This window comes from Papaver somniferum, unplaced genomic scaffold, assembly GCF_003573695.1.
Source record: "Papaver somniferum cultivar HN1 unplaced genomic scaffold, ASM357369v1 unplaced-scaffold_132, whole genome shotgun sequence".
Lineage (NCBI taxonomy): Eukaryota > Viridiplantae > Streptophyta > Magnoliopsida > Ranunculales > Papaveraceae > Papaver > Papaver somniferum.
Genome location: NW_020622381.1, coordinates 21,729,830 through 21,750,297, shown reverse-complemented (window position 1 = coordinate 21,750,297; position 20,468 = coordinate 21,729,830). Strand labels below are relative to the sequence as shown.

At 40.8% G+C, this 20,468-nt stretch overlaps 2 protein-coding genes across 2 annotated transcripts; both read right to left on the bottom strand.

The window, feature by feature from the left end:
- Positions 1-1,344: 1,344 nt before the first annotated feature.
- On the bottom strand, positions 1,345-2,112 carry LOC113332910. The gene has a single exon (XM_026579410.1). It carries the CDS (start codon positions 2,110-2,112, stop codon positions 1,345-1,347), a length of 768 nt encoding a protein of 255 aa, XP_026435195.1.
- Positions 2,113-2,167: 55 nt separating this feature from the next.
- Positions 2,168-2,905, bottom strand: LOC113332909 (uncharacterized mitochondrial protein AtMg00310-like). The gene has a single exon (XM_026579409.1). It carries the CDS (start codon positions 2,903-2,905, stop codon positions 2,168-2,170), a length of 738 nt encoding a protein of 245 aa, XP_026435194.1.
- Between the last annotated feature and the right edge of the window lie 17,563 nt (positions 2,906-20,468).

Sequence of the window (20,468 nt, the reverse complement as noted above, 5' to 3'; positions counted from 1 at the left end):
TGAATACCTTCTTACACTTGTGAGCATCTTATACCTCCTCCAATCCATAATCGAACTTTTATAATGCAAAATAAAATCGTTAATGCATAGGGTACGATTTGAGGAACCTTTCACAAAAATGCTCACACTTTCACTCCTTTTAGTTGTTGCCATGCCAGTGCCAAAATGTCCTCTTCGATGCACAGGAGCACGCATACAATTTTATCAACCAATCATTGTCGGTAAGAAAGTATTTTGGGAGCATCAGTATCCACGTGAATTTAAATTCTTGTTCAGTTTCACCATTATAAAGACAATTCTCAAAATCCTTTGTAAAGTATTGATTGGCTGCATAAACATGAGAAAGGTTTTTTTTTTTGACGCATTTTGATATCTTCCTCCTTAAAAGCCTTGATAAAATAAGCTCTCACATTAAACGGTAATGAAACCCTCGCTTATTATTGGTTTAAATAGGCTTTTTCTAATGTAGAAGTTATGATGAGGACACTTGTCATAATTTTATTGGTCGAAATATTAAAAATTGGATTACACTTTGTTTACATCAAGTATTTAACCGTCCTTTAGTAACGCCGTCGATAAAAAAAAAAGGTGGACACCACTTCCTTTAAAATTTTAGTCTAATTAATTTTGTTACACCGTGTTTACACCAAATACTTAATTGTACATTAGTAACACCGTCTAAGGTGGACAATACTTCCATCTTTGACTAAATATTTCGTACAAGGAAATCCTATCGTATTTAGAATCAAAAATATAACAGGAAGGCAACACTTATTAGGATATGTACACAAAAGCTTATTGAAAACCGAATATATATATCGGGAAGCCAACACTTATTAAGATACGTACGCAAAAAACTAACTGAAAAGCTAATCGAAAACGTAACTTTTAAAAATCTATATATAGGCCGGTGTACTAAAAGAGATTAAATACATAGTCCTAAACGAGATACCGTAGGGGCCATGCATCTTCTACATCCCCACGTTTCATGGCTATATATCCAAGATATTTTTTTTTGATACTGAACTTGAATTTATTGGATTAATCAGAATGAGAGTTTTGATCTTGGGCTAAAAGATCATAAAGTTCATGCCCAAAATTGTCAAACTGCAGTAAATCAGTAGCTAAAACTCGAACTCTTTTTGCTATGGAGTTAGCTACTTGATTATCATCTTTAGGAACAAAAGTAAATTGACAAGAATTGAAAAGAGCACTTAAATGTTTAATCTCTCTAACTAAGTTTATGTTTTCCCAATGTGCCACCCATGGGTCTTCTGTAACAGCTTTTATTACTACTTGTGCATCAACTTCGACCTGTATATCATCCAGGTTCATTTCTTTAGCTCATAAAAGAGCATCTCGAACAGCTAGACACTCTCCTTGCTCTGGATTCAGGACTCCATGTTTGAAACTCCCTCTGATCCTGTCACAGTTACCTGCATGATCACGTAAAACAACACCAGTACCATTTTGATTAGTATCATAATCGAAAGAAGTGTCAACATTGAATTTAGCAATGCCTTGTGCAGGAGGTAACCAATTAGACTTGGTTTCATTAATGTTGTACGGACCACAAATTAAATTTTCATGTAAATGAGCATTTAAATGATATTGTATTCTATTGACTGTAGAAATAGGGTTTAGATTAACTTCCTGGAATATCTTTTCACATCGGTCTTTCCATATGATCCAAGCTCCAATCATACAGGTGAATAACAACCGTTCACTAATGCCAGGATTACTTCCATTGAACCATCTTAGTACCCATTCAGAGACGCTACCACAGTTAGCTTTAACTGCATCTATGTCTATATTTATGATTCTCCACACTGATCTGGCATGACTGCAATCAAAGATAAGGTGTTCTATTGTCTCTTCTTCCCTACTACAAACTCCACATTGTGTTTCCATGTCATGGTTATGTGCTGCAAGTTTGTATCTGGTTGGATGACACTCATGTATGCACTTCCATGCAAAAAGCTTGATTCTGTGTAACATTACATCCCCATAATGCCTTCCATACTTGGGTTTGAACAACAACTCCATTAACCATAGTTTCATTTGAACTTCTTGTGAGATGGTTGTAAGCACTCTTAACTGAGAATTTTCCATCTTTAGCTGGTGTCCAGAGCATGATATCTTCTTTAGATGTATCAATGAAGATTTCCTAAATTTGACTAGAAGTAATAGCATCAAATAAAGTATTTAAGAGGTCCACATTCCAAGAATTTGTATCTGAGTTGATTAACTCATCCACACTTTCATAGAACCTGTGCATATCATTCAAAGGGATGGGAGGATGATTCAACCTTGGAACCCACTTGTCCTTCCATATATTAGTTTTCCTACCATTGTTAACTTCCATGAAGTAGTTATTTTGAATGATTTTAAGGCCTTTGGTGATGCCATTACACATGTAAGAGAAATTTATAGCTTCAATTCTGCGATGAAGAATATTACCATATTTGAAGTATTTACTCCCTAAAATTTGAGTACAAAGTTGATCCTCTTTAGTGCAAACCCTCCAAGACAGTTTAGTGAGTAAAGCCAGGTTAAGTTTTTCCATGTCTCTGAAAGCAAGGCCCACATGATCCTTTGACTTCCAAAGTTTGGAATAAGAGACAAGATTAAAACCTCTATTGGAAGAGTGACCCCAAAAAAACTTTCTTTGAATGGTTGTTAATTTCTTCATGAGATGATCAGGTAACTTGAAAGATCTCATTTGATAAACAGGTAGAGAATTAAGAACATGCTTGATCATTGTAGATCTACCTGATTGAGAGAGAGAAGTAGAAGACCAAGTAGACAACCTGTTATTGAAATTATCTTCAATAGACTTGAAAGCTTCTTGTTTAGAATTCCCAAGAATAAGTGGAGATCCCAAATACCTCTCTTTTGAGGTCATAGTCTTGACTCCCAGAATTTGAGTGAGTGTTGCTGCTACTTCTGGCTTAGTTTTTTTTACTGAAATGCACTGCAGATTTCTCAAAGTTGATAACCTGGCCTGATTGGCTGATGAAATTGTTAAGGAGATGAAGAAGATTGTTAATTGAATCCAATTTTGCTTGATTGAAAATCAAGCAGTCATCTGCAAATAATAGATGATTAATGGCTGGAGAATTAGAAGCCACTTTAATGCCTTTGATGTTATTGCTTTGCTGAGCAGCTATAAGTTGTCTTGAGAGAACCTCCATAGCTAAAATGAATAAATAAGGAGAGAGTGGACCACCTTGCCTTATTCCTCTTGAAGGATGAAACTCTTCACATGGAGAGCCATTGAATAACTGACAGAGTGGTAGTGATGATGCATCGATGGATGAGTTCACAGAATTCCTCACTGAAACTAAAATATCTTAAGACTTTAATAAGGAAATCCCTTTATAATCTATAAAAAGCTTTGGACATATCTAACTTGAGGGATATCTATCCAATTTGACCTCTTTTTTTCTTCATGGAGTGAATAATCTCTTGAGCAATCACTGTATTGTCACTGATTAGTCTACCTGAAACATATGCAGCTTGATATGGTGAAATAATCTTTTCCATTAGAGGCTTCATTCTGTTAACAAGAATTTTAGAGATGACCTTATAAGAAGTATTACACAGTCCTATAGGCATGTAATCTGCAGCACAGAGATTTTTTTTTTCTTGGAGTAAGAGAAATATATGTATTATTGATTTGCTTAAAAATGTGTCTTGTTTGGAAGAATCTGATAACCATAAGACATACATCATCCCATACAACATTCCATTGTCTCTTATAGAAACCAGCTTGAAAACCTTCAGGCCCTGGAGCACTCCAATTCTCCATGGTTTTGAGATTGTTGTAGATTTCTTCTTTTCCTGGTATTCTTGTAAGACAAAGATTTTCTTCATTAGAAATGATTGTTGGCAGAACTGAGTAAAGACTTTCTTCGAGATGATGAGAGGAAGAAGTACTGATGTCTTGAAAATGCTTTGTCAAGTGTGAACCAATATCTTCTCTAGAATGCAGCAAATTACCAGTATGATCTTGTATGGAGTCAATGTTGTTCCTAGATCTTTTCCTGTTAATTTTGGTGTGAAAATACTTAGTATTGTTATCCATGTATTTGATGAAATTGTCTCTAGCTTTCTGCTGCAAAAACTCATTTTGAATCTTATGCCACTTGTTCAAATCAGTGTTGATTCTCAAGATTTGCTCATTAACTTCACTACTAGGTAGCTGATTTTGAGCAAAACTGAGTTCATGCTGAAGATTGTCAATATTTTTGTTGATGTTACCAAAATGTTGTTTATTCCATATGGTAATTCTTTCCTTGCTGACTGAAGTTTAATAACAAGCTGAAAACCTGGAGAGCCACTAACATTGATATTCCAAGCATTAGCTATTGTAGTAGAGCAAGTTTCATTATTGAGCCAGGTTAGAAAAAATTTAAAGGGTCTCCAACATGGTTCACACTCAGTACCAGTGACAAGAAGAATAGGTGAATGGTCATTTCCTACTTGGTTGAGATGAAAAAGCTTGGATTTGAAGAAATGTCTACTCCAGTCACTATTTCCTAAAGCAAGATCAATTCTGGATTTTCTAGAACCAGTGCCAAGATTATTGCTGGTCCAGGTATAATTTTTTCCTACATATCCTATATCTTCAAGGCCACTATCAGCAACTATTTTATTAACCCAACCATCTAGAGATGAAGAAGTTTTGTTACTGTCATCCAAAAGATGGAAATTTAAATCCCCTAGAAGAATCCAAGGATAGTTACTAGTTTCACTAGTTTGTCTAATATAGTTCCATTGCTTTTTTTTCTTAGCATAGGGAGAAAAACCATACATACAAGTAAGCAAGAACTCAGGTTTACTAGGGTCACTTTGCACTACAACATTAAACATATTTTGTTCATCACTTAAAATCTCGCAGGTAAAACCATTCTTCCATAAAAGAACAAGACCTCCAGACAGGCCGTACGGTTCTATAAAGGCACTATTAGGATAGTGGTATTGATTAAGTAAGGGTTTACTTTTAACTTGACTGATTTTTGTTTCACAAAGGAAAACAATATCATGGTTATGCACTCGCACTAAATCACTAAGATGATTTCTAGTGGATGGGTTTTTGAAACCTTGAACGTTCCAGGAGAGAATCCTCATTGGAATAATATGAGTATTTAATGTGTAAGAGTGCACTGAAACTAATAAGGATTGCCCAGTAATAATGATGCTGAGTATTAAAACAGTTGTATGCAATGATTTGAAATAAATGCGAACCCTAGAAAAACTTAAATGCACAGTTAAAAGAAACAGTTTAGAAAAGTAAATAATTAAAGCAGAAAAGTTGATAGATTTTTGTACCTGATTCCCCTTATCTGCTTGGACTTTTGGAGTATCTCCAGTTGTAATCATATGAGTAATCATAGAGGTTTGGTTTGGATTCATAATGGTGGTATGGAAAGATGAATCAGCAGCATTAGAAATATTAGTGGAAGCTTCACCTACTATGTGTCTTTTGCCAAGTCTGCTATTCACTTCCATAATAACTCCTTCATCTTTAAGCACGGCTTCTAAGTTTATGACTTCACCATTTTTGGGAGGAACAAATTGGGTAGATTTAGCAAAATTTTTCTGAGACTTCTTTACCGATGGAGCTTTTGTAGTTGATGTTTCAGGAGTGGTGGAGATAATGCTTATATTCTTACGAATGTTGTTAATATTACCAACAAAGTAAGGCTTTTCATGATCTTTCTTCAAAAAATTAGCCGCATCTCGGCACACAGTTTTCGAATGATTGACAATGTAGCATTCAGTACAGATACTCTTTGGATGACGTTCAAAGAAGTATTGTTGCCACTTAGTTACTCCAGCATTGGTAGAACATTTGACTCCTCTTCTCATGGGCATGGACAGATCAATATTTACATACACTTTTACAGGTTCGCTTCCAATGGGGATTGCATCTTTGGGTTCGATTGCGATGACTTCCCCCATCACTTGTCCTATTTTTGTCACATATGTGACCTTCATATGCTATGGAAATAAATATTTAAGTTGGATCCAAAAAAGTTGAAAACCCCAATGTTTGTCAGTATACACCATTGTAGGTATATAATCATGAACAACCAGGAGATGCTTATTAATGCTCCATGATCGTTCGTCAATTACCTTGTTCAATAATTCCCATTGATTAAATTCGAAGATAAAGATATTCGGCTCCACTTCAATGATTCTCAAGTTTTCCAAAGTCAGGAAAGGCCATGTGAAAGTGATACCTTTCTCAACCATGTCGTAACTCATTCTGCCTTCAATGATGACCTTTCCGATAGCGCTGGCTTCCCAATTATCTTCAGTTTCATCTTCCTTGTTGTTGCTCTTGATGACTTCTATTTCATTAATATCACCCAAATCCAATGTAGCCTTCTTAAAATTGTTGACCAAATCTACTACATTACTGGAACTTGCTTCCTCCATTATTATGAAAGGATGGGTTACAATATTTTTAGGTTTGATAAAATTGAGTTGACAAGAGATACAAGAAAGAGGATGGGTTTCAATAGGGTTTTGAGGATTTAGATTTCCAAAAATTGAGCTATGAGTTGACTGCGGATAATCTTCAATCCTACCTTTAAGGTAACAATATTGACGAAAATCTTTTTTGTGTTGAAGTATCGCATAGATGTCTATAGTAAACCATCCAACCAAAATTAGGTAACATATTGACCGCATGCAGCTGACTGTACAGTTTTTGAATTTTGAATTCCTTGATTGGCGCGATGAACAATCACTGAGTTGATGCGAATTGATACCGATTTGAGACATCTTTCTTTGAATACCATTAGCAAAAGCTATGAATCCAATCCATTCTGAACTTGTAAGCAAAAGCTTGTAGATATACTCAGCAAAAGCTGTGATTGCAACGACAAAAGCCATTAGAGAAAACTCCTTAAGCAAAAGCAATAAGAGGAAAAAGAGAGTTAGAAATCCATTAAGTAAGATAAAAATGAAGAAAGCCGTTTAAACCAAAAGGAAAAAACAAAAGATAAGAGAAGATAAACAAAGTTTAAGTTTTCAAAGATGATGGGCCTGAGAGTCTGAGGGTATCTTTTAGGCTGAAAAAAAAATGATATATATCCAGAAGATGTCATGAAATCATGGTTCAATACAAGGAAGATTTGCAGTTCGAGATTGCACATATGAGAATCTTTTTAAGGAGAATTATTCTCACCGGTATGTTGTATGCTCATAACCAATAGTTAGTGATGCAAGGACGATACCTTCAACTAAATCAACCGAAACAACTAACCTTAATTTCCTCAAGATTTGTCCCCAATGCAATAAACAAACTCCTTGATGGAAATTTCTGCATCCTCACGTTTATGTGGTCTCATCCGAAACGGGACACGATCCAACATCACCAACTCCACTTGCAGATGATAGCACCGGTCACCAGCCACTTTTAACGGCAAAGGAAGATGTGGAAGTCACTAACAGCTTTTGTTGTTTCTATCATTGTTCGCTTCCTATCAACCATTGGAGGCTAATCGTGCTGTGTCAAGGGATACTTTGGATTCACTACAATTGCCTTGATTGTTGATGCCAAATTTATGACGTCAATGATGGAATCAACAGCTGCATCCTCTTTGCGTCATCTCCAAATACTACATCAAACTATCAAAGTATCAAACGCAGCATCCCACTGATTCATGTCATACAAATTTCCCGTTCACAATCTGGTCCTACAGCAAGAAGAAACACCTTTCCATCCAAACTGACAATTAAATTAAATTAAATAAGAGACAAGGGAACCCTTCACAAAATAACTGTCAGAGACGTGCAATAACAAAATTTCAATTACCACAATAACCTTTCTCATTAAACAGCAATGCAAACAAGTGTATGATGAACAGAATGTCAATTAGTACGAGCATAAACCAATGAAACAAAAATTCTAAACATACAGTGTGCCAAAACCACTCCAAAACCGCTAAGAGACATGAGGTGGCCCAATTCACCCATAAATGGGTCCCTACAATTCCCACAGGGAGGGTCCTCACCCGCCCCGTCACAACCGTTTTTTAGTAGTTTTTTAGGTCGGTCCAGAACACTGTAAACCAAATATGCATACAGCACACTTAATTCAAGGCATGTATCAGCAGAGAAAGCCACACGGTTAACATATATGCATGTATCCAGAGAGTAAAGAAATGAAGAGACAGTATCATAGCATTTCTATCAGATTTCCAAAGACACCAAGATATTTTTTGAATTGTCTTGAAGATTGTTGGAAAAAAAATTAATAATCTGCATATGTTTTTCACCTATTTTATGTATTTATCCCGCCACGCTAAATGAAAAATACATCGTCACATGGCAGGGTGAAGTCCGCGCACACCAAATGAAAATGCATTGTCACTGGACGGGGAAAAATCCTGCGTACTCAGAATAAAAAATACATCGCCACGGCCGAGGCGAAGCCCCAACTCACCAAATAAAAAATGCATTGCCATGGGGGACCAAATAGAAAATGCATCGACACGGGGCGAGGCGTAGCCCGAACACACCAAATAAAAAAATGCATCGCCACGGGGCGGGAATATACCTCGGGCACACCTATTAAAAAATGCATTGCCATGGGACGGGGCAGCACACCAGATAAAAAATGCATCGCCATGGGACGAGGCGAAACCCCGCGCACACTAGATAAAAGATGCATCGCCACGGGGCGGGGAGAAGACCCGGCACACCAAATCAAAAATGCATCACCACGGGCGCGGGAAAAAACCCGTGCACACCAAGTAAAAAGAAAAACACCGGGCAAAAATCTACTATATGTTATAAGCATAAAAAAAAATGGTGTGTGTTTGGCATTACCTGTTGTGTCGCATCACTAGTCGTTTGTGCCTGGTCAGAAAATACGGTCTTTGGATGCTTTCCCGATATTGCACTAAAAAATAATTTGAAATGCCGCACATGATTCAATAGATTTATCGAAAAGTAGGTTATCCCAAATAAGACACACATCCTGTGGTGATTCACGCCTACAGATGAAACACAACGCACATTATACTTATTAGTCTAAAATGTAGTATCAAAATAAGCAACATCACTGGAAAAAATTGTATTCTATTTTTTTTTTAGAGCAATGATCACTGGAACCCACAAGTTTTGTTATCTCAAGTTTTTTGTCAATGTTAGATGATCAAAACTATATCTTGATTTCTAATCTACTAAATCAAGTCTTGGACTAGGTTAGAATTTGGTAGTTGAGTATCAAACATCATCCTCGAAGACTGAAGAACGACGAAGACTTTTGGAGAACTTTTGTATCAGATATGTGAAGACTGGACCATTCTTTTTTACTCACTATCTTCCCATTTTATGAGACTATTTCGTATGACTTCTAATAGATTTACAAATAAGAAGTATCTAGTCAAGCTTGTCTTGTAAAAAATTTCGAAATATGATTCTAGCAAAGATGTTCAACGGTCCTTAACAATGTTTGTTCGAAGCAATTTATTGTTTGAGAAATAATTTACGGATCAATTGAAAATTGCCCATGCAAAGGATTTTTATCACTTGGGAACGTTTCAAACATCAAAAGAGAGAAATTCAAAACTTCAAATATTTTTGCTTAGGTAGGTTGGCAAACCCAGTTCGCAAACCATAAATATCCGAGTTTCATGAATACAGGGAAGGTTGGCGAACCAAATCGCAAACCTTAAGTTCAGTTGGGAATAATTTACGAACCGTGGTGAACTGAATTTGGAATTGGTATAATAGGCTAGCAGTTGGAGAACACGGTTCACGAACCGCTGTCAACTGAGTTTGAGAGACTAGTAGAGTTGGCAAACCGTTCATGAACCATAACACCCTGACTCGTGAACAATCTTTACGGTTCATGAACCGTTCTACCGACGGTCCCAGCTGATTTTAGTAGATGCTCAAAGACTTATTATTTTTAATATGTTTAGCATTGCTAGACTCTCTTAAACACTTCTAAGACTTCATTGATCACTCAAACTCTTACGTGTCTGCATCATGGTTAAATTCTCGGATATTTAAATGAATATCAAATTAGTTTTAGTTCTTATGACATACTTGCCAACCCTACCAGTCATTGTACACGGTTCCGTTACCGGACCATTATGTATATTCTTCTATTGTATTTTCAAGAATTGGTTCTCACATGTTTAATTGAAACCCTAACTAGTGTTTCACCAAACTAAGAAAGTGTTTCCTTGATTCTCAAGTTATCTTAGCTTCAATTCTAAGCAACCTTTGGTCTTGGAAAACTATAAATAAAGATGCTCTTTCAACTAGGAAAATTAATCCCTGACACTTTGTTTCCTAGTTGATTTCTAGAGTCATCTTCTATTAACCTAGGTTTCCTCTGAGAAATATAATTATATTTACGGCTAAAAGACTTTTCTTTGGGGATTCGTGAAGCCAGACCCGGCTATCTTTACCTTGATAGTTCGTGTATCCTGATATTACTTTTATGTCATTGAGGTTTTCGTAATCTCTTTCAGGAAAGATGGATAGTAATCACAAATTATGTTCATCTCAGACTTTGTGATTCCTCAAGATAGATATCTGAATATTGATATTAAGTAATCTTTTGAAGATTGTTCTTGAGAGGTGGTAAAAGATCCAGGATTCTCATCTAAGTGAATGTAAGTGTTTCAGATTGTGATGTTTGATAGCTTTGTCTATTGCAAAAAAAATTTTAAGCTTTGATCTAAAGGTAAATCAAACAGGCTTATCCGTTAGAGGCAGATTGGTATCAAAATTATTCACTTCAGATGAAGAAACTCTTAGGATGTACATGAAGTTAGCTAAGTGAATCAATTTCGCAGAGCCTTGTGAGGTTCAATACATGTAAGGAGCACGACTGCAACTGAATCGCTTGGAGGGTAGATTCGGTTTCAACTACATTCCACTCCGAAGTCTGATAATAGGCTAGTGTCTGTAGCGGCTTAATATCGTTTGGTGGTAAAATATGGACGAGGTCCTAGGGTTTTTCTGCAATTGGGGTTTCCTTGTTAACAAAACTTCTGGTGTCTTGTGTTTTCTCTTTTACACATTATATTATTTATCTTTTGATCGCTGTCATATGCGTCAAAAATAATTTCACTTTCTCACTCTACTAATATAAATGAAGTACGTGGTAAGAAAGAGTTCGTTCCCACAGAGAGGCTTTTGCTGTTATAAAATTCAGTTTCTTAGTAACCAAGGGGGGGAATTTTTGTTTTAGCAAAAGAATAAAAATAATTGAAAGCAATAAAATATGAAATAATCAATAAGGAGAAGATATTGGTCACGGGATAGTATCATTCACAAACATGTATTTTCATCAATGACTAGAATTGATATTTTAATCTCTCATTTACTAAAAGTCATAGGATACCTTGATCGCAAGAGTATCACGTTTATTTCCCGATTTTATCACAAACAACATTAAAAGATGTTATTGTGAAATCTACCTAGAAAGCAACCTAAAGTGTAAAAGCACAATTAAGTTTAACTCCCTAAGAGCATTAAGTTCTGTGAAATAAGACTAATCAATGAAAACAAACGTGTAAAAGCACTAATTCGTTTTAACAAAGGTTATGATTCATATGTGACTAGTAGGATATATCACTACTGTTGATGGTGGTTTTTAGACAAGGGGTAAAATCGTAAAACCTTACGCATAGCATGACGTCACCGGTGACGCTAAACACATTTATTAGAACATTTAATGCAATTATGTAAAAAATTACCAGGGTATCTTTTTTCAAATGCTAAACTAGGGTTTCGACACACAAAACCCTAAGCCTCACAATCGCTGCGCATCATGGCAACTATGCCAAAACCAAAGCCGCACAATCGCTGCGCATCATCGCAACTATGCCAAAACCAAAGCCGCACAATCGCTGCGCATCATGGCAACCATGCCAAAACCAAGCCGCACAATCATTGCGCTTCACGGCAACCGTGCCAAATTCGAGCTGCACAATCATTGCGCCACACGCGCCATTGGCACATGCCAAGCGACGCTTGCGACCTAGCATGCCAAGCCGTGCAAACCTAGGGAAAAGCCGCCACACGCGCCATTGGCACATACCAAGCGACGCTTGCGACCTAGCATGCCAAGCCGTGCAAACCTAGGGCCAAGCCGCCACACGCGCCATTGGCACATGCCAAGCGACGCTTGCGACCTAGTATGCCAAGCCGTGCAAACGTAGGTCCAAGCCGCCACACGCACCATTGGCACATGCCAAGCGACGCTTGAAACCTAGCATGCCAAGCTGTGCAAACCTAGTGCCAAGCCGCCACACACGCCATTGACACATGCCAAGCGACCCTTGCAACCTAGCATGCCAAGCCGTGCAAACCTAGGGCCAAAGCCTCTACGCGCGCCATTGGCACATGCCATGCAACACTTGCATTTTGGCATTACCACTTGCACCCGATGTGCAACCTACAATCAAGGCATTCCGCACAAGCCATTGGTACATGCTGTGCAACCCTTGCACTTTGGCATGCCGTGCCTACATAAAAGGCCACGATTTCTCTTAAGATGCAAAATCTCGACCGTCGAAGGTCGCCACTGAGCCGGCACATCTCTCAAACTCAACTTATCAAACACCAGCGACATGCTACACGTTTTCCAAGAAAACACTCGAGACATCAATACATGTCACAAACTGGGGGATGCTCTTTAGGGTTTTGGTTTGGCGGTTTACAGCGTGCGGCATACACAAATGCCCGTTTCAAGACAGTGTATTAAGAATAAAACGGTTAGTAAATATAGGAAGTAATGGTGAAACGCTCTTTCATTATGGAACATCAATTCCATCAAATTCCATCAATACCAGGCGTTACCAACTCTTCCCATTTAACTCATCCGTTTCTTTTTCTTACGAGGCCAGAGTACGTTTCACTTAGACTTGTATAAATAGGTCTTACCTATTTCCACCAAGAGAACAAGTTTTTGGTCAGGAGAAATACAATACTCAGAAAGGCAACTTTGCTAGCTTTCCCAAAAGCTTTCACCTTCTGATACAAGTCAAGTAATACTCTTCCAGAACTGTTCTGGTCTCAACACTCTCTTCGCTTCGCTCTCTAAACCAGCCCTTCTCCTCATCTTTGTGACCGAAGCAAATCAGGAACGACCATTTCTTGGTTTAGGCCGGAGTTGTACAGATTGATCTCTCGAATCTAAAGTACTCCCGTCCAGTACATTTGTTTAGGGTTTAGATTTGTTTCTCACTCACCTACCAAAATTACCAAAATCGGCAGAAACGATTTTCACCCATAAACAATTGGCGACCACAGTAGGAGATTGATCTTTCGGTTACAATGCCAGTTTTTAATCCTCGATCTCATACTTCGATCCAGACCTCAGGACAGCGAAAACAAGCGATTTGTTATGGGATCTATAACTCGATTACCAGAAAACCTGGTTACCAGTCGTGATCCGCAAAGAAATGGCTGGGGACTTCGTTGGAAGCTCCAAAGCGACTGGGGACTTTCCGCAGTCACGACAATACTACATACAAAGCCGGTTTTACACGGGAAGGATCTTGTTTTCATCAGAAGACCCAGAAAACTGAGTAAGTCTAGACTGGATGGAATATAGATTTATTCTTTTAGGTTCTCGATAAAAGCATCATCCTATTTCATCTTATGCTAACTAGCGGCACACGCTTTCACGAAATCAATATCCACAAGTTATAATCAGAACAATACTATTAAAACCATTCATTTCAAAAAAAAATCCGGTATTCTCAAAAATACCAACTGTCTATCAAAAATCATTCAAACTTCAAACCAGACACCCTGTGTGCCTTTCAAAAAAAAAACCTAAGCAAAAGTTTGAAAAGGACAGAGAAACATTCAGGGAAAGTTTTCCAACAGGGGTCTGCTCTTCTTGGAGAAAGCCACCTTGCATCTTCGAGAGCCGCTCTTTTCAGAGTCAACGTCTTGGAAAGTTCTTCGATTTCTGCCTCATGCTGTGCAATTTCATCCGCAGAAAGACTTTCGACTACTGCGGTTTTCAATTTCTGGATCTCAGCGAAGCCCTTAACGAACCATGGAACGTTGAACTCGTTCTCTACACACATATCATGATGATACTTCCAACTGGTGATGACGTCCTCAGAAACGGTATGGCCAGTCACCTCGCACATGTCCTCGACTGAAGACAAGATTTCTTCCACATGTTTGACCAGTGAGAATCGACTGGTGATCTTCTTGGGCGTGGCAATGTGTCCATGTCTTTCCTAGATCTTGGTATACAACACCGCGTACTTAGCTAGCACACTGAAGCCGTCGACCAACACATGACCTGGGTAAGGAACCAAGTACGGGGGATCGAAAGGGGCACCTGCAACCAGACCCACGACTAGCGAAGGGTTCTCTTCCACGTTTGCATTAACGGTCATCGGAATATCCTCCGCTGTTCGAGTCGTGTCCATGCTCTTCATTTGATCAACTTCCATCTCCAAGGTGCCATTAGCAGTCACATCTTGAGGAAAATCTTCACAAAAATCGTCTCCAGAATCAGACCCTTCCTCAGATCCTTCCTGCAATCTTGAGTTAGACATTTTTCTTCGAAAAAAAAAGAAGAGAAAGGAAAAGAAAACGTGTGCAAGACTTACCGAACCACTTCCCAAAGAAGAGCCAGTGCCGCTGTCAGAAGAACTGCCTTAATCTTCTGAACTCTTCTCTTTATCTGACTCTTTCCTATCACGAGAGCGCTCAGCACTGGTGACCTCTTTTGAAAGAGTTGTTGTCTCCTGACAAAGAGCAAGTGCAGTAAAGGCGTTAACACTGCCGAAACCCTGGTGGAAACAAGATGCAAATATTCAGAAATGAAATAAAAATCTACACGTTTTAGTTGTACCAGCAAAGAGGCAACACCTACCTGAATGTTGGAGGAGTTGAAAGACACAGGAGTCGCCGGGTCTGTCAAAACCGACCGGAATCCACCAGCGCGGTTCTTCGTCCTCCGTTCCTTCACCTGGGGAGTGTCCACATTTTCAGGCGATTTTCGCTTAGTTTCCGGAGGATTTCTCAACATTGGATGGTTTGCCAAAACCTCAGGAGTGGGTCTACAACGGGCATTCGCCACCATATGGTTCACAAAGCCACGGATAGTAAGGAACTCATCTTGCCAGAACTCACTATACTTGAAAGTCGTCGAAGGAACTCTTTCCGAAGGCAAGAAGGGTAGACGCGTACCCGGTTCAAGAACGCTGGCATTAAGAGCAACAAGCAACGAATTCTTAGGAACAACCGGCTGACGAGCAAGAGGGACCCCTTGGTCGAAACCCATGTGACGAGCAACACGATCAATATTATAAGAAGCTACATGGAACGATTCCCTAAAGAAAGACGGCATGTAACTAGGCATGCAACTCCGCATAAACAAATCTTCACCAGCACTCAGGTTATCTTCGGAAAGCAAATCCATATTCGGAGCGGAAGCAAAGGTGTTAACCTGAACTACGGACGCATGCACCGGGGCCCACGGGAGAAAACCGACTTCATGCAACTTATCAAGGAACCCAACCAAGTTCAAGCCAGCTCTTGGGTGCATGTTCACCCATCGGAGTATTCTGGAGCCACCCCAGCTCGCGGGAATCGAAGGTAACGGTTTCAGAGCATACTTCTCGAAATGCTCCCATAACCACGCTTGAAGAAAAGCAACATGGACATACGAGTCCACTTTCATAAAACCGTGCGAAACGCGCATATCCGCAACCAAGTGATCCAGATGCGTATACAGAGAACCAAGGAACAGGCTTCCAATGGGAAGAACTTCACCTCTCGCTAACCTTATGGCAATCGCCAGAAACTCTTGTCTTATCTCTTTCTTACCGGAACCGTCATCGAAATATGGCCCTAGACAACCAAAGAGCCAAGAATTCCGCAACATGAAGTGTACTACTCTTTTGACTCGGTTCCAGCTCATCCGGGAACCATTGGGACACCCACCAGCCGTAGAAACACTTTTCGTTCTCTTTCCGAACAAAATCTTTCGACTTCTCAACAATATCAGCTCGCATCTTTTCTTCATCTTCTGATAATTGGATATTAAGGTTTCCTGTTATGGGAAGATTCAGCAAAAGGGCCACGCTTTCTAGGGAGAAGGTTATTTCACCCCACCTGCATACGAATGCATGAGTATCCGGGCATCATCTGGAGATAAAAGTAACCAAACCATGGATGTCCTTCCTAATTTGAAGATTTGCGGAAGCCCTAACAACGTCAATGATTTGTGCTCGAGTCAAAATAACACTTATATGTTCCTGGCTCACCATAAACTCAATCCATTTATCAAAGGAGCGCAACGGGCTTTGACACATTCTGAAATCAATATGGGAAGCAGAGTTCACCCCTTTGTGAAGACAAAACCGTATTATGCTCTCTGGTCGGACTGAACGAGTCCTCCTTTCATCCTCCGAACCGGTCAAGAGAATTGGCACGAAATTTGAATGATTTTGCCGGGCTGCGGCAAGGGGCTTTGTGAAGAAGTCATCATCCGTGTTTGGTTTGGAGTTACCAACGTCTTTTGGTGAAGCAAGACTTTGTTCAGGTGACATCTTGTCGGAGTTTATTATGGTGCTTTGGTAACAAGATATATGCGCCAAAAGGGGAAGACGAGAAGAAATTATCACCCACACATAGCCAAAGGAAACCCTAAGCAACTAGGTTTTCATAAACATACTGCCCCAGTATTCATGACGAAAAGTCTATGGATTCATAAGAATCACACTTATGACTCGATTCTACGAAGACATGGAAGAACGGTGTTTTCTATGGGTTCATACGAAACGTATATACAACTAAGATTTTTCGTACTAGCATACAAAAATATATAAAGAGTTATAGAAGAAGCATCGGAAGACATACCTGGAATGCTGACTCTCCTTGTCATTCTGCCGCTAACGCGAAGGTATGGAAGAACAAAGGTGCAAGATAAAAGGAGAACACCCTTCTTATATATATAGGCGTGATAATTGAGGGGACTTCGAATAGGGAAAGGATTCCTTTTTCAAATCCGTACGTGGAGAAAAGCAGTCGGGCGCGCAATAGCAAGCTTGGTCACTTCCAAAAACGCACGCACCCTCCTTGCTAACACCAGTCTCACCAAGCACTCCATCCGTGCCGGTTTCCCAATCGGCGCCAGCTTCCCAATCCGCGCCATCTTCCCAAATCCGCGCCAGTTGCCAATCCGCGCCAGCTTCCCAATCCGCGCCAGCTTCCCAACCCGCGCCAGCTGCCAGTCTGCGCCAGATGCCAATCCACGCTACACCATGCTTTCCAACACCATGCTTTCCAACGCCATGCTCTGGCAAACGGCCTATGCCCATTCCAGGCTCATTAATACTGACAAGTCCCTTTCACACCCAGTCTATGCTAGCAACTCCGCCTCGCGCTCCAAAGCCTAACCACAAATACATATAAACGACTGGCAATTATACAAAGCTACCAGATGGAAGGATTGCGAATTCTACTTACATCTGAAAAAGGTCAGACCCTTTTTCACGACTTACTGTCTCAGTTCTATCCTCGTCTGTCACCATCTTATGTTTACCTTGCAATAAGGCCCCTGTTCCAAGCTAAGCAGGGGACTTAATGTTGATGGTGGTTTTCAGACAAGGGGTAAAATCGTAAAACCTTAAGCAAAGCATGACGTCACCGGTGACGCTAAACACATTTATTTGAACATTTAATGCACTTATGTAAAAAATTACCAGGGTATCATTTTTCAAATGCTAAACTAGGGTTTCGACACACAAAATCCTAAGCCGCACAATCGCTGCGCATCATGGAAACTATGCCAAAACCAAAGCCGCACAATCGCTGCGCATCATGGCAACTATGCCAAAACCAAAGCCGCACAATCGCTGCGCATCATGGAAACTATGCCAAAACCAAAGCCGCACAATCGCTGCGCATCATGGCAACTATGCAAAAACCAAAGCCGCACAATCGCTACGCATCATGGAAACCATGCCAAAACCAAGCCGCACAATTATTTTGCTTCACGACAACCGTGCCAAATTCGAGCTGCACAATCATTGCGCCACACGCGCCATTGGCACATGCCAAGCGACGCTTGCGACCTAGCATGCCAAGCCGTGCAAACCTAGGGCCATGCCGCCACACGCGCCATTGGCACATGCCAAGCGACGCTTGCGACCTAGCATGCCAAACCGTGCAAACCTAGGGCCAAGCCGCCACAGAGCCATTGGCACATGCTAAGCGACGCTTGCAACCTAGCATGCCAAGCCGTGCAAACCTATGGCCAAGCCGCCACACGTGCCATTGGCACTTTCCAAGCGACGCTTGCGACCTAGCATGCAAGCCGTGCAAAACCTAGGGCCAAGACGCCACACGCGCCATTGGCACATACCAAGTGATGCTTGCTGACCTAGCATGCCAAGCCGTGCAAACCTAGGGCCAAGCGGCCACACGCACCATTGGCACATTCCAAGCGACGCTTGCGACCTAGCATTCCAAGCGTGCAACCTAGGGCCAAGCCGCCCACGCTCCATTGGCACATGCCAAGTGACGCTTGCGACCCTAGCATGCGAAGCCGTGCAAACCTAAGGCCAAGCCGCCACAGCGCCATTGGCACATGCAAGCGACGCTTGCGACCTAGCATGCGAAGCCGTGCAAACTAGGGCCAAGCCGCCACACGCGCCATTGGCACATCCCAAGCGACGCTTGCGACCTAGCATGCCAAGCCGTGTGCAAAACCTAGGACCAATATGCCACACGCGCCATTGGCACATGCCAAGCGATGCTTGCGACCTGGCATGCCAATCCGTGCAAACCTAGGGCCAAACCGCCACACGCGCCATTGGCACATGCCAAGCGACATTTGCAATCTAGCATGCCAAGTCGTGCAAACCTAGGGCTAAGCCGCCACACGCGCCATTGGCACATGCCAAGCGACGATTGCGACCTAGCATGACAAGACGTGCAAACCTAGGGCCAAGACGCCACACGCGCCATTGGCACATACCAAGCGATGCTTGCGACCTAGCATTCCAGGCCGTGCAAACCTAGGGCCAAGCCGCCACACGCGCCATTGTCACATGCCAAGCGACGCTTGCGACCTAGCATGCCAAGCCGTGCAAACCTAGGGCCAAGCCGCCACACGCGCCATTGGCACATGCCAAGCGACGCTTGCAACCTAGCATGCCAAGTCGTGCAAACCAAGTGCCAAGCGGCCACACGCGCCATTGTCACATGCCAAGCGACCCTTGCAACATAGCATGCCAAGCCGTGCAAACCTAGGACCAAAGCCGCTACGCGCACCATTGGCACATGCCATGCAACACTTGCATTTTGGTATTACCACTTGCACCCGATGTGCAACCTACAGCCAAGGCATTCCGCACAAGCCATTGGCACATGCCGTGCAATCCTTGCACTTTGGCATGCCGCGCCTACATGAAAGGCCACGACTTTTCTTAAGATGCAAAATCTCGACCGTCGAAGGTCGCCACTGAGCCGGTACATCTCTCAAGCTCAACTTATCAAACACCGGCGACATGCTACACGTTTTCCACGAAAACATTCGAGACATCAATACATGTCACAAACTGGGGGATGCTCTTTAGGGTTTTGGTTTGGCGGTTTACAGAGTGCGACATACACAAATTCCCGTTTCAAGACAGTGTATTAAGAATAAAACGGTTAGTAAATGCAGGAAGTAATGGTGGAACGCTCTTTCATTATGGAACATAAATTCCATCAATACCAGGAGTTACCACCTCTTCACATTTAACTCATCTGTTTCTTTTTCTTACGAGGCCAGAGTACATTTCACTTAGACTTGTATAAATAGGTCATACCTATTTCCACCAAGAGAACAAGTTTTTGGTCAGGAGAAATACAATACTCAGAAAGGCAACTTCGATAGCTTTCCCAAAAGCTTTCACCTTCTTATACAAGTCAAGTACTACTCTTCCAGAACTGTTCTGGTCTCAACACTCTCTTCGCTTCCCTCCCTAAACCAGCCCTTCTCCTCCTCTTTGTGACTGAAGCAAATCCGGAACGACCATTTCTTGGTTTAGGCTGGAGTTGTACAGATTGATCTCTCGAATCTAAAGTACTCCTGTCCAGTACATTTGTTTAGGGTTTAGATTTGTTTCTCACTCACCTACCGAAATTACCAAAATCGGCAGAAACGATTTTCACCCATAAACAACTACAAGCACTACTCACAGTTATGCTACTTGTAATCAGGAATTATCACTTTTTCGTATAATAACTCTAATCTAGCAATAGAGATGAAGACTAATTTAATTGATTCCAGACTCAACCAAACTAGCATTCAAATCATAAAATAATATAAACCATGAATCATAAACGATAAAGCTGAGACAAAACTAATCCATTGATTTAAATATCATGCTTGAGAAATAAACTTTTATCCCATAACCAATAATTGTATTTAGCTACTCATAGCTTTTGAGTTCATCATA

Bases quoted from the DNA above. Each gene is read 5' to 3' on its own strand.
- LOC113332910 (XM_026579410.1), bottom strand. From the start codon at position 2,112: ATGGAAAATTCTCAGTTAAGAGTGCTTACAACCATCTCACAAGAAGTT.
- LOC113332909 (XM_026579409.1), bottom strand. From the start codon at position 2,905: ATGACCTCAAAAGAGAGGTATTTGGGATCTCCACTTATTCTTGGGAAT.